Here is a 14,279-nt window from a genome sequence, read left to right as displayed (position 1 = left end):
TTTAAGGTTTAAATAGAACTTTTTAAAATGGGATTTCCTGCGTTTCAATACATGCCCATTGCCTACCCTCAGCAGTGGCAGGATCACCTCTCTCGACCTACCTGCAACGCTCTTTCTAATGCAGAAAACGGAAGCTCTTGGCCATCTGGAACACCCGTGTGCATTGCTGACTCACGTTCAGCTTGGTGAACACCACAACGCTCAGGTCCTTTTCTGCTGAGCTGCTTTCGAGGCCTTTGGCCCACTCTCCCTACTGGTGCCTGGATTTATTCCTCCCCAGGTGCAGGACTGGGCATTTTCTTTTGCTGAACTTCATGAGGTTCCTGTCAGCCCAGTTCTTCAGCCTGTTGAAGTTCTGAATGGCAGCACAACTCTCTGGTATATCAACAACTTCTCCCAATTTTCTAACATTGCAAAGTTGTAGTTGAAAAATATTGTATGATTAATCACAAGTAATACACAGAAGTAATAGGTGCGTATAACATTTTTTAGTCTCATGAAGTTCTTAAACCAGTTTCAGGAACCACTTGTTCTTCTCATTTGATATTCGTCAAGAACATATTCTCCAAATTTTTGCTCAGCTCCATTGTTTCAGAGCGCCTTTTGTTGGAAGGGGGAAGGTTGTGCTTTTTTTTTTTTTTTTTTTTTGATCTGTCAGGCGATCTCTGAAGAATTTGGTCAAACACCATGGGTTCTTGTTGCACCAGTCCTCACCATAATTAGCCTTGTATGAGTTAGTGACTGTTCACATCTAAAAACTAAAGAAAGTTGAACCTTTTCAGTTTCCGAGTGCCTGAGCATTGTGAGGGATTACATGGGACCATATGACTCCACTTCATTCCTAATCATATTCACAGTATGAAGGTATTGAGTTGCTTTTACATGCTGAGTTACTGCTTGCTTGTCTCATACCAGGTTCTTGGACAGAAAAAGCATAGGTATTTAGACTGAGCTGGACATACGCTTCTAGTAATTTGTAAAATGTTTTGAAGACATTATTTCATGGAGAATTTTCTGTATTCTCTGCTTTGTAAAGCTTTATTTAAAAAGACTTTTTAGTTCACAAGCAGTATGAAACCATTTGAGATAGTAGATTTCTCTTTGAACTGTGATTCTTTGTTCATATGAAAAGTTTTGACTACTGAAATTATTGGCTTACAGAAACCTGTAAGAAATTTTTCTTTCTGAAAAGTTCCTCTGTGACTTTTGAAAAAATACAGCCAGTATAAGTGCAAATATTCCTTGGTAATTAGAAATGAACTATAAAATCTGCTGTTAGTTTATTAAAACGTAATAATTAAAGCAAGATTCAAAAGTCATCAAAGTTCACCTCCACCTAGGGAGAACTAATTTAGCAAGACTTACCTTGCTGAAGGCATGCTGTTTGCTCTCAAGAGGCCTCCAAAAACAGAGCAAACACAGAAAACAAAAGCCCCTACGTCTCCAGCCCTCTAAGTATTAAAGTCATGGGGTGGGGGTGGGGGGGTTTAAAACTGAGTTATGCCAGGAAATGGTAAGTGAACTGGAAATATGGCACTGTCACCTTTAATACATTTCTTGTGGTATTTAAACAGAAAGTTTACTATGTCTCAAACTAAAAATCTTCTGTTTTAGGGACTAGTCACATAGGCCATTCTCTTTTCTGTTGTTGTTCAGAGTTCCAAGTGTAATCTTTCAACAACAGTTAAATTGATAGCATTTAATTTAGTATCTGAAGGTGCTGAGACAATGTGTTGAGGTACAGTTTTAGGGAAAGAGTCCTTGATCATGCAGGGCACGGGGTGTGGGCACGTGCGTGCCACTGTACACAGAACAGAGACCACCTGGTATGGATGACTTAGAGAAACACTTGTCTCTTTTCAGTGGTATCAAGCAACAAAACAAGAGGCAACAGGTACAAACTGAAACACAGGGCGTTCCACCTGAATATAAGGAAGAACTTCTTTCCTGTGAGAGTGACAGAGCACTGGCACAGGTTGCCCAGAGAGGCTGTGGAGTCTCCTTCTCTGGAGTTAACTCAGAACCTGCCTGGATGTGATCCTGTGCAATGTGGTCTAGGTGACTCTACTTGAGCAGGGGGTTGGACTAGATGATCTCCAGAGGTCCCTTCCGACCTCAACCATTCTATGATTCTATGATTTCCACCATAATGAACAAAGTTGGTGACTAGATTTTGTGCTTTTTTTTACTTTGGAAAATGCAAAATGAAGAAAGGAGTTAAAAAAGCTGTGTCAAAAGGGTTGTGTTGAGAAAGATGCATCTGAGTGTTATCCTCAGATTGCCAAGATGATGCTTACACAATCCTCCCCTTGGTTCTGCTGCAAAGTCTCAATGGTCAGTGGAGATATGTGATTGACTTCAGTGAACTTTGGGGACATTTCATTTTAGTCCTGCTGCTCAGTGATAACAACTTCCAAATGAGCTGTCTGTAATGAACCATAATGTCTTTCAACCCTATTTATCTCCTTTAAATTGTAAGTTATGCATGCAGCTCTCTACATCTGTTTATTGAACTGAGTCCATAGTGCTATTCAACCACTTGCTCAGGGGAAGAAACAGATCCTCTTAATATAAGTGGCTACCTTGTAGCCTTACACTACCAAAAAAAAAAAGGAAAGAAAAAAGTCTTGATTTTTTTAAATTAGTTGTCTTTAGAGTATTTGCTGAGATTGATTCTGGATATTTTATATCAGGAAGGTAGTTTCTTGTTTGTATGATCTATCTGTTTAATGAACGCTAGCTGCTGCTTTCTCTCTCTTGCAGTCAATTTTTTCTTTAACTAGGGAAGAGTTTTTGTTTTGTTCTTTGAAAGTTAGATACTATTTGAAATAAGAAGGTTGTGACACATCCTACCAGAATGTGTTATAGAAAGTGATTGAGGGGTTGTGTTTTACAGCATGTGGTGTGCTTTACAGACACAGGACTGCTGGAGGATACAAAATAGGTTTGGGACATTGCTGGGAGACGTAAGCAGGTGGAGGCAGTCAGGTGAAGCATATCCATCTCGCTGAATGTGAATGGTGCTGTGCTTCAAGTGTCCACAGAGCTTCAGGCAAGGTTTGTTCAGGGGGCAGATCAGTTTTGGAGCTTGGAATGAATTGGGAAGTTAACGTATTTGGTAGATCATGGAGGGGAGACACTTCAGCAAGCCAATTTGCCCATCCGAGAGCAGAATCAATGCCACTTTTATAACTCTAGACATGCAATTTGGGGGCGGGGACAAACTCTTTTCAGTTGTCCCRTGTGACAGGACAAGAGGCAATGGGCAGAAATTGAAGCACAGGAAGTTCAGCCTGACCGTGAGGGGGAATTTCTTCCCTGTGAGAGTGACAGAGCCCTGGACCAGGTTGCCCAGAGAGGTTGTGGAGTCTCCTTCTCTGGAGATCTTCAAGGCCCGCCTGGATGCAACCCTGTCTAACGTGCTCCAGGTGACCCTGCTTGAGCAGGGGGGTTGGACTAGATGATCTCCAGAGGTCCCTTCCAACCTTACTGATTCTATGATTCCATGAAAATTATCTGCACATTCCCTGTTTAGACTCTTAATTTAACAACCATACATCTGTTATGAAACCCCGAGAGATAGTTATGTTTTTGATCTTTTAGGAGAGGAAAATAATGAAGCTGCTGTTTCGTTTGACTGTTACTTTTGGTAGTTCAGTCTCTTAAGTGTTGTACCTTGAACAGCAACGAACTTTCGTTGAAGATCGTTGAGAAAGGCTGTTTAATTGTTCCATTTCAATATGTTATAGCTTCCTTTACAGTAGTTAACACACTAAGCACAGAGAGAGACTTGACAAGTGCTTTTGAGAATACAAATGAAGGATTGTTGAAGTGCTTAACTGTACCTATCTATGTGCGTGTATACAGACATGCGCATATCAAGTTTGTGAGTTGGAAAATCAGAGGGTTCAATTTTCTGTCTTACTCTTTCTTGGTGTTCTAGCACCAGCAGGTGCACCCCATCTTGGCTCAGCTGTGTTTTACATTTGCCAGTTCTAATCATTTAGTCATGATCAAACAACAGTGCTTTAACACGGATCTCCATAATCTCATGTATAATAACACATATTAGTCTTTCTTTTGATCTTATCTGTCTAAAGATTGCTTGAGGCTTGCTGGCAGAAAATTTCAAGAGTCTCTTACAGATGTAGTGGTGTAGGTGTAGCTAAATTGGCAAAACGCCCAAACAGCACCTGACAGATTGTTTTTATACCTTTTCATAAAGCGTGTCAATTTAGAAGTAATAGCAATGTTGTATTGCTTCATAAATTACCTAATTTAAATAGAAAAAAAATCGTAATGCTGATGACTAAAGATTATGATAAAAGCTTACCCCAAAACTTTTGATAGCTCATGAAACTCTCCCAAAATATGGTGAATTTCAAGTACAGAAGGGCATGAGATGTTTTTAGAATTATAAATATTATATTTTAATGGGACTTGCTGTACAAAGAAGGAAAAATGTGGCATAACTTGAAATAGGAGATGTGATTCCATCATATGATTAAAGGTGTATGCCAATTCAATTGGCATATGTCTTTTGGGATTACTGGAAATTTGAGCTTGGGGAAATAATCATCATTTTTCATAAGTAGTTCCACTTTTATATAAAGTATCTGTCTTCAATGTAAAATATCCTTGTATTTTTTAAAAAAACCCTCAATAACAAAGTTTCTGCATGAGAATTATGTGACTTATTAAATAAGCAGTGGCAATGTAGAAAATGTAATAGCTTATTTTTGCTACTGACTGCAGCTCTTAGGAATTTAAACCTGCTATTAATATAAAAATTAAACATGTTATAAAGATTATTATTTAAAAATAAATTTAATGAGTGGGTCAGAGTTTTGAATTAGAGTCAGAATGAGAGGTTAGTATTTGATTTCAGACTAATCAAACTTTGTATTTACAAAGGTGTGCCGGGTAGGTAATATTTGATTACGGATTGTTAATTCTATGTCAAATTTTGGACTTCTGTGTCAGTCTTCACTGCAGGTTCCCTCAGGATCGTACGCTTCTGTACGTTTTTGCATTCCCTGTCGTCATCTTGTATCGCCATGTTGGATTGAAATCGAAGGAGTTTGTGGCTGTGGACAAACTGTAGAGGCTAATTAATGGCAGGACCATTTAAACGAAAGCATGCTAAGCTCCCTGGCCTCTCTAAGTGGATTTTGAACTGGTTTCTTCTCTAAGCTGTCATTTCTGAGAAAGCTCTGTCATCATCCGTTGAGAATGAAGGAAGGGGCTGTGAGACAGAGAGGACGAAAAGGCTGCAATAGCACAAGCGCTGCTGTAGGATTTGGGAGTCTGTTTTCACTACAGTCTTCGCTATGTTTTCATTATAGCCTTAATAAGCAGCCTGACAGACTTGATATACGTATTTTATTCCACACTTATATTTAAATTAAGATTCCCCAAACTTTTGCTGAAGTGTGTACATGTACACTTACAATATTGAAAGCATGCAGTGTTTTAAAGTTTTAAAGGCACACCTCAGTCTCCACGTGTCGAGATAGTCTCTCCTAGTGTTTTAGCTCTCTAACTGCTAAGAACGAAGTATACTAGCGTTCCTCTCCGGAGACCCCAGGGTCTTAGCCCAAAGAGACCAGAAGCATGAGAGGTGGAAAGAGTAGCAGGGAGGGGGCAATAAGACCCTAACAACTTTTTACATACAATTTTTTTTCTACAAAATTTATTGTATTTGTCTAGTCAGAATCAATCTGTAATTTCCATCCTCTTTAACTACTATGTAATTATACAATAATTTCACACTTTTTTACAAGATATTTATTATATTATCGGAAAAGAGCAACATAGCAACTTTGTAAAGACAGTCATTGATCAGGCAACTACTGTTTACGTTGATGCATAGACAGAAGAGACATTCCATGATCGCTTTTTTCCTGATCTTGACATAAAAGGCCGTTACATTAATCTGCATATCTATATCTATTACGATTTTTATTGAAATTCAGCTTAAGGGATAATCTTAGTGATAGGCGTCATAGAAAGCTTTTTTATTGAAGCAATAATATATCTTTAAATAAAAAATAGGAATTATAAGCAACAGTTGACATCTTTCTATGATTTACACCAAAATATAATTGTGCTGTTTGTGTAGTTCTGTTGATTTATGGGTAAAGTTAGTATTATTGTTATTAAGACCAAATAATATTTATGGAGAAAATGGCCTTTTGGATATGTAAACCTTTCTTCATGTCTGAAATAGAAGTGAAACTGAAGAATGGATTCAGACTCAAAGTGTGAAGGAATCCTTCCTCTCTGTGTTAGATGGGCCAATAAAAGATACTGCAACTACCCTCCTACTATTCAACTGGATATATAAAGGTCAATGGAGTGTTTATAGTCTCTCTCAGCAGAGAAAGTACTAGGCTGTTCTTATGTAGATAAACAGCAGGTGGCTTGTTTTAAGGATTAAAAAAATAAATGAAATGGCTGTTTTGTCTGGATCATGTATTTTAGGAGTAAAAGTTTGAGACTACTATACAAAGCTTCCAGTAACATTTATATTGGTCAGAAAACACTTGTAAAACTGAAAATCTGAATTAAACAGTAGTAATATGAGAAAGCAAATGAATATTAGTATTAAGTCTGTAATAATATTTCTACAAATGTGGTTATGGTTATTAGTTACTGACTAAAAATGCATAGTAGCAAGTCTGCCTTCTTTTCTCTGTAGCTTTTGGTCAAATTTCAACAAGATTGTTCATTTTCCATCTTTTTCACCAATAAAATTTTCTTCAGACAAATGTTAGCTGACAGTTCTTGCTTTCTGTAGCATACAGCCTTCAAGAACTAAGAGAGTAACTTTTTCTTATCACTTACACTTACTAAGTGTAGATATCGCTCTCACATGAATTGCTAAGAGGTTGATTAAGAAGGTGTTGTTTTTGCATTTCATGAATACTCTTGAAGTCAAGTGTTGATGTGCCAGTAGTTGAAACAGTCATGTCTTCTGTTAGTTGGTTTTAACACTATTCAGTGTTGAATTGTAGCTTTGAGATTCTAAATACTTCTGCCAGTTAATATCGCTGATTTGTCCCTCTTCGCTCCTTCTGTCTTCATTTACATAGATTACATGCATCTTCAGTGATTTTTCTTTTTAATTACAAAATTTATGTTACCTTACCACAGATTTCTGTCCTGCTCTTCTTCTCACTGTATGGGAGATCTCATCAACCTCCAATGAGCAACTTTTTAATTTGGCATGTCACAACAAAGTTTCTGCACTTCTGTGAATGGGAAGTGTTGGGTGTGCTAGGGAGGGAGCAGCCAGGGTATGATAAAGTCCAGGAAACCTGAGTAAAAGTCATCTTGGGCATGAGAAAATGTGCATCATCTTGAACTGTTTTTGTGCTGGGGGCTTGAATCTCTAGGCTTTTTGCTGCTTAGGAAGCCCTGGCAATGAGACTCTGGAGGACATTTCAAAATGAGATTAGTACTGAGTTGAATTATTTAATGGCTAGTTACCTGTTTCGTGTTTCAGGGGCTGCCAGATGAGTATGAAGGCAAATGTCCCTTTCTTTTGAAAGGGCTGGAGAAAATAAGAGGGCTTTGTGTTTTCTCATCATCAAGACTACCAGGATTATCTTTGCTGATTTTTAACTTTCAAATGTTATTGTTATGCCTCCCTATACGAGCAAGTACTTTGAAACTTCACTGCGGCTGAGTAAGTAGGATGGGCTTCTTACGTTCTACAAATAGCAGAGGGGAAAAAATATTCTCTTAGCGGTCTATTATTTTCACTGCTCATCTACTCTGAATATTACCTCCCTGATAATAGGCATGTCTGCAAGAACAACCGTATGGTAGAGAGAATAATGACGAAATATGAGATTATTCAGTAGTCCTTTACCTGACCCTAACTGTTTTGTGTAGCTCCTCCCTCCTCGTGTCCTGTGCTTAATAAAAAATACAGGTAACCCTAGAATTAGGTAGCAGGCGTGAAGTGTCAGAGTAAATGAAACTGAGAGTGGTCTCAATAGCTTTGCAAATGTTACTTCTCCTTTCACTGGTCCAAGATACTTCTGTCTCTGGATGTGGCTGTGAGGGGAAGTTGCTTGTACACTACTGCTGATGCTGTTGGAGCTACTGCTGACTGCTTTCAGCTAGAACTTTTTCCTGAACTCAGAACCGGGAATGGCTGAATATCGCCTCATGGCACTGTTTATATGGAGATAAGCTTACTGAAAAAAAAAATTTACTTTGTCAGCCCACAGAGCTCTTCTGGAAAATGTGCCTTCAAGTCTTGTCAGCAACTTTACACTTTCTTAATAAAGTTTAGTATAAACAACACATCTAATATGAGGTAGCATATTTTTTTTTTCTTTTAATCTGTGTGAATCTCATTAAAAATATTAAAACATTTAGGACATATCATTCTGATTAGAAACATTTAAGTTATCTGTTTGTTATAGCTGTTTCTGCAGCTGGAAAGTTTCAAGGTCTGTATGTTGCCAAGCACGATTTGCTGACCTTGTATCATAAATCAAAAAGGAATGGACTGTGCAAGAAAAACCCCAAAGCAGTCTTCCTGCTCACTGGATGCTATTTTGCAGATTAAATTCACTCAAAAATTTTAATTAAGTTTCTGTAGGATTTTTTTCTTTTCTAGTATAGTCATTCTTAAATTTGGGCCTTTGCTACAAAATAGCTATTGCATATTGTAAATACTGTGGATGCTACATAAAAATGTAGAATAGGTACATATTTGGCTGAAAAAAAGTTTATTTTGACAGTATATTTCTTAATTTTGGAACACAGGGAATTTTCCTCCCCTTCTGTGCTATGATAAGAAGACAGCACAATAACTGGGCTTTCCGTGTTGAACTATGCAGTGTTCAATAGTCTATTTTAGCTGCATGTTTTACTGTCTTTGAATTGTGTAAATGTTGGACTGGAAGGAACACTTGAGTGATTTGAATTGCCTTCCGTATTCAGATAGTGTCAAGCATACCCAGAGCATTTCTAACAGATTTTTGCCTCAACTAATTTTAAACTCTTTTGACAAAGGACATTCCACAACCTCCTAGGTGACTTGTTCTAGTGTATCACTACCCTGTAGAGAAAGTTCTTCCTAATATCTGACCTAAATGGTCTTAGCTGTAGATTTAGCTCAGTTTTTCTCCTTTTGTAGTCGATGGACAATGGGAGAACTTTAGCAGTGTATGATTATAACTTTGTGCTCATTGGAAGGCTGTTCTTACATTGTTCATTAGTTACCTCTTTTCTAGTTTAAGCAAATGCAATTCTTGACTCTTTGCACAACTGTTATTTTCATTGTCTTTTTTTGAACCATTTGTTTTATCTAAATTTTTCTTTAATGGTAGCGCCCAACTAGTATTTCAGGGGAGAAGTCACTAGCCCCAGGACATGTAGTGTAGTATCTTCATACATCCTTCAGTCCTAAACACAGCCCACAGTGCTATTTTATTGTACTTTCTGCAGCATCACATTGCTGACACGTATTTATTTGTGATCTGTGGAATTTCTTGCTCTCTCATATTGCTGGTGCAGTTGTTTCTTCATATGTTTTTTTTGTGTATGTCATTTCTCCTGCCAAGTACATCATATTTATTTTTATTGAATTTTATCTTGTTGACTTTGGGCAATTTGGTCACTATGCACACAGACGTAACCTCTAAAGGATTTCAGTAAATTTTATGACATACTCTGTATTCCATAATTAGAGTTATTACTGAAAAGACAAGATTAGGGAAGTTCGTCTGTGACCTCAGTTAGAATGCATTTGTAGTTTGATAATGAACTGTTAATGGATAGAGTTTTCTCTTGAACTCTTTCTCAACCAGCTGTATGCCCACTTTCTTAATTAGCATATGAGGTTGCTGTAAAGGTGCATTATTACAGAGTCTGCTTTCTCTACGTCTGTCAAAGAGGAAAATTGGAAGTTTTAAGTAACTTGTTGGCTGAGTTGGTTGCTTTTTATGATGTTGTTATCTAGATGTTTATAAACTGACTGACTCAATTTATTCTGTGACAGTTCTGGATATTAGACAGGCTGGCTATCTAATATGCCACGGACTTCTTATTTACAAAGATATATACTAGTTTATTCTTTTCTATCTAGCCAAGGTCTTCAACATCTTATCTTTCTCAAAAAGCATGTTAAATGCTGGAAGACAGCTGATAATTGTGGAGGCTGATTCAGCAAGTTCTTTAAATACTTTCAGCCCTGGTGAAGCCACATCTGGAGTTATGTGCCCAATTCTGGGCTCCCCAGTAAAAGAGAGACATGGAACTACTGGAGAGAGTCCAGCATAGGGCTACGAATGTGATTAGGGACTGGAGCATCTGCACTATGAGGAACAGCTGTGAGAGCTGGGCCTGTTTAGCCTGGAGAGGAGAAGGCTGAGAGGGGATCTTATCAATGTCTACAAATACTTTAGAGGGGGAGTGTCAAGAGGATGGGCCGGACTCTTCTCAGTGGTGATAGGACAAGAGGCAATGGGCACAAACTGAAACACAGGAAGTTCCACCTGAATGTAAGGAAGAACTACTTCCCTGTGAGAGTGACAGAGCACTGGCACAGGTTGCCCAGAGAGGTTGTGGAGTCTCCTTCTCGGAAGATATTCAAAACCTGCCTGGATGTGATCCTGTGCAATGTGGTCTAGGTGACCCAGCTGTAGTGGCGGGGTTGGACTAGATGATCTCCAGAGGTCCCTTCTGACCTCAACCGTTCTGGGATACTTTAAATGCTAAGGTTTTGCCAAATAGAATGCAACTTGTAGACAAATTGATAGGTAGATGGTGAGGTGGATTGAAAGGTGGCTGGGTTGAACTAACAGGCTAAAAAGGTTGTACACAGTCCACCTAGAGGCCAATAGTGTACCCCTTGAGTCAATACTGGGACCAATAATATCTTCATTAATGACCTGGATGAGTGGACAGGCTGCACTTTCAGCACATTTGCAAATGATACAAAACTTAGAGAACTCTTTGATACACTCGAGGATTCTGCTACCGTCTGCTAGGACCTTGACAGGCTGGAGGTTTGGGTTGACAGGAACCTCGTGAAGTTGAGGTTATATTTATTTAATTTTACTAATATTATCTTTTCTTGCAAAGATTAGAAGCAAACTAGATACTGAATCTGGGCCCTTTTTAATCTTTCTGCATAGGTTTTCCTTTCTCATTAAGAAATGAATCAGTACTTTACTTTCACCTTTTTTCTTTTCTACTATCATAGTATTCTGTCATCATAGTATAGCCAAATTAATTATTAACATTGTTTTTTTCTCTCTCTTTTGGTCAGGGTTACTGTCCCATCCTTTGTTTGCTTGAATATTTTAGGTTTTGTTATCAAAATCATAAAAAAGGGTAAAGAAGGAAAAGAAGAAAAAGCAGGAGAGAATATTTAGTAGAGTAAGTGGTTTTAATTGGCAAAGACATACTTTTTTTCCAAAAAACTAGTTCTTTGCCATTTCTCACTTATTTCTCAGTATCATTGAGAAATTAGAGCTGTCAGATCTGTCAGGAATTCTTGTCCCTCCTTTCTTCCAAAAATGGTTTCAAAAGAAGTGACAATTGTTTTTTTTAAATGTTTAAATATGCTTTGAACTGTGGAGGGTTAGGACAGATCTTTTTGGGTAGGACCCGGGATTAAATTTAAGTCTGCTTTTCACTTTGTCTGTACTGAAATATATAACTGTCCTCACTTTACCCTAATGATTTCATATAAAATGATTTCAGATGTTCACATTTTTGATGCAGAGTAATAAACCATGATTTTTAAACATGTACTAGCAAAGGAAAAGGAATAAAAAACAATTGATAGTTTAAGCAGTAAATGCTATAATGTCTTGCCTGGCCTCATTTTAAGTCATGTGCCTGAGGACTTTGGAAAGGAAAATGGTCTCATTGTAAGAATCCTTTTTTTTTCATGAAACTTTCTCTATTCAAGATTTTATCACACTTTTGGATCTATATCAACATGCACCAAACTAATCTGTTGGTGTGTGTGTGTTTATAACCTCCAAATACGCACTCCTGCCAACATTTTCTTGTTTTTCACTTATTCAAGTCATCCATATCCTATCATATTCAAACTTCTCAAACTCTTGAAGATAAGTATTACTGCTTTTTGAAACACTTGCAATTCGTCTGTAGCTGTTTTCTCCTAAATTTTGGTATGAATGTGGGCCCTTGAATCTAGAATGAAACAATATTTTCTTTTTTTTCAAGCTTTATCCAGCAAAGTTGTCTTGGATTAAGGCAGATTATAATTTTAAAGTGCAGTATAGTTGTTCCTGAGTAAACTGTATGCAGATGCTGCCTGTGGGTCTACAGGCAGCTGGGTTGATCTAATGGCTTGCTGCCATCTCAGGGAGGATGGCACTGAGGTCCCCCTTCTGCCTGAGCCTGCTCTGGTGCTTTTATACCCTTCCAGTGTTCTCCTTGTCTCACTTAAGTTGTCAGAAAACTCTCCAAAGTCATCTTTCTGCAGCATTTGTGAGCAGGTGAAGAGGAGGAGGAGAGAGCATTGCGCTAGGAGCAGAGGGAACGGGAGGAAGAAGGGAGACGTTCTCCTTCCAGTGGTGGGCAGCTGCTGAGTTGGCTCACGGACTCTGGTAGAGCCACRTGTTTCACCCAGAGCACGAGCAGATTATTCCATGTGAGTTAGGCGATTCCACTGAGGCGAACTGAACAGAAAGGATGCTCGTGTTGGGAACAGAGCTGTCTACTTTCAACCTTGTTTAGCAGGAGTAGCTGTCTGTGTAGGCATGTTAAATTTACTGCTTTTCACGTTGGAATAAATAAAAGTTTGAATCAAATAAAATCAAAGTATATTTGAATCGAATAAAATGTTTTTGAGTAAACCAAACGGAAAGTGAGGGAAAGGATAATGTTTAAGTTTCCATTCCTCCGCAGTCATCCATACCTAATATTTACTATGTGCAAACTTGATACATTTCTATTTATTTATCATTTACTTGTTTATATTTAAAAATATATTCCTCATGGGGAATGTGAAACTTTCTATGGGGAAAAAGGAGATTTCTAAACTATTTAAAGTAATGTGTCTGTCCCTTTGCTGTGTCTGTTGTCCCACTACCCAAGTTTGGATTTTATATTTCTATTAACTGATGCAGGGTCGACCCAAACAAATCAATGCAAATCTTTTTTTTAAGATTTAAATTCTGCCCTATCGAGGACATAAAATAAAGTCTAACTTGTGCTGGAACTGTTGTAAAATCATCATAATCCAGAATGTACAACAGCAGTGTGACCTTTTAGGTAATACTACTTTTTCTCCTTCTTGTAGGTCCTTTTGTTCTGCATCACAGCTGCTCTGTTCATGTTCTTTTTCAGGTATGTTGCTGGTATATATGTTTACGTTTGTAAAGGTTATTTTAAACAGCATTTTTAATAGCTTACTTGGCTTTGGTATTCATATGAAAACTTATATATATCCTTCATTCAGGCCTTTCAAATTGAGTAGAGTGCTTCCACGGCATAGAAAATTAATGATGGGAACATAATTGGACTAAAAAGGGAAATGCTGAGTTGAATGCTTTAAATGTTCTGGAGGTTCTACTGATAATTTAAGAAGCCTCCTCTCACCTCATTGCTTAGACCATGGATGTCTAACTGTGGAAATCTCTTAATTGCTGTATAAGTTCTTAAATAGTTTACTGCCCAGAGGATAATGTTTGCATTTTCAGTGTAAATTCAGGAGAACAAGAAACTGAGATTTCCTAGGCTTATGTGATGTCAAATATTTGATGTGCAGGTATGACTGCCTTCTTTTCGTTTTAAACTGGACTTGTTTCAATACTTTTTTTAGAAGTTATCAGTTATATTCCTCTTCTAAAACAGGCATGAATTTTAAACCTTTTTTTTCCCTTGGTCTGCTAGAAATATATAACAAAGGTATTTAACTCTTCAGTGCTTCCCTTTTAAATACCAGATCTCCTGAATTATTGTACTATAACTCTAGTTGGATGGTTCATTGCTTGCTTGTTAGTGTAACCTCTAACTAGAACCTTTTGACTTAGAATTTGCTGTGGTAGATTTCTGCGGCATGCAGCCATCTATGGCTCTGCGTTGATCCCCTGATAATTGCAAAACTTGAGAAGCTTTAGCTTGTTTTTCATAATTCCATGGCCTTGGAATTACTTATGAATATTGGCCAAGAACAATCTGTGGATGGGGGAATGATGTTATTTTAAAAGCTTCTAAAAAGAATTCCTTCTTTCATCAGGCACCCATTAAGACCCTTATATTGGCAACCTTCTCTT

At 37.8% G+C, this 14,279-nt stretch overlaps 1 protein-coding gene across 1 annotated transcript in view; it reads left to right on the top strand.

Moving 5' to 3' along the window:
- Positions 1 to 14,279, top strand: part of TMEM135 (transmembrane protein 135) — a 182,483-nt gene that overhangs the window by 103,091 nt on the left and 65,113 nt on the right. The window contains exon 7 of the mRNA XM_085304361.1: positions 13,304 to 13,350. Coding sequence (XP_085160487.1) covers positions 13,304 to 13,350 — 47 coding nt within the window. The remainder of the gene's footprint in view (positions 1 to 13,303; positions 13,351 to 14,279) is intronic.

This window comes from Rhea americana, unplaced genomic scaffold (assembly GCF_003343005.1).
Source record: "Rhea americana isolate MKP2758 unplaced genomic scaffold, rheAme1 scaffold_208, whole genome shotgun sequence".
Classification (NCBI taxonomy): domain Eukaryota; kingdom Metazoa; phylum Chordata; class Aves; order Rheiformes; family Rheidae; genus Rhea; species Rhea americana.
Note: the sequence above shows the minus strand (reverse complement) of the source record. Positions and strands in the feature narration are given on the sequence as shown.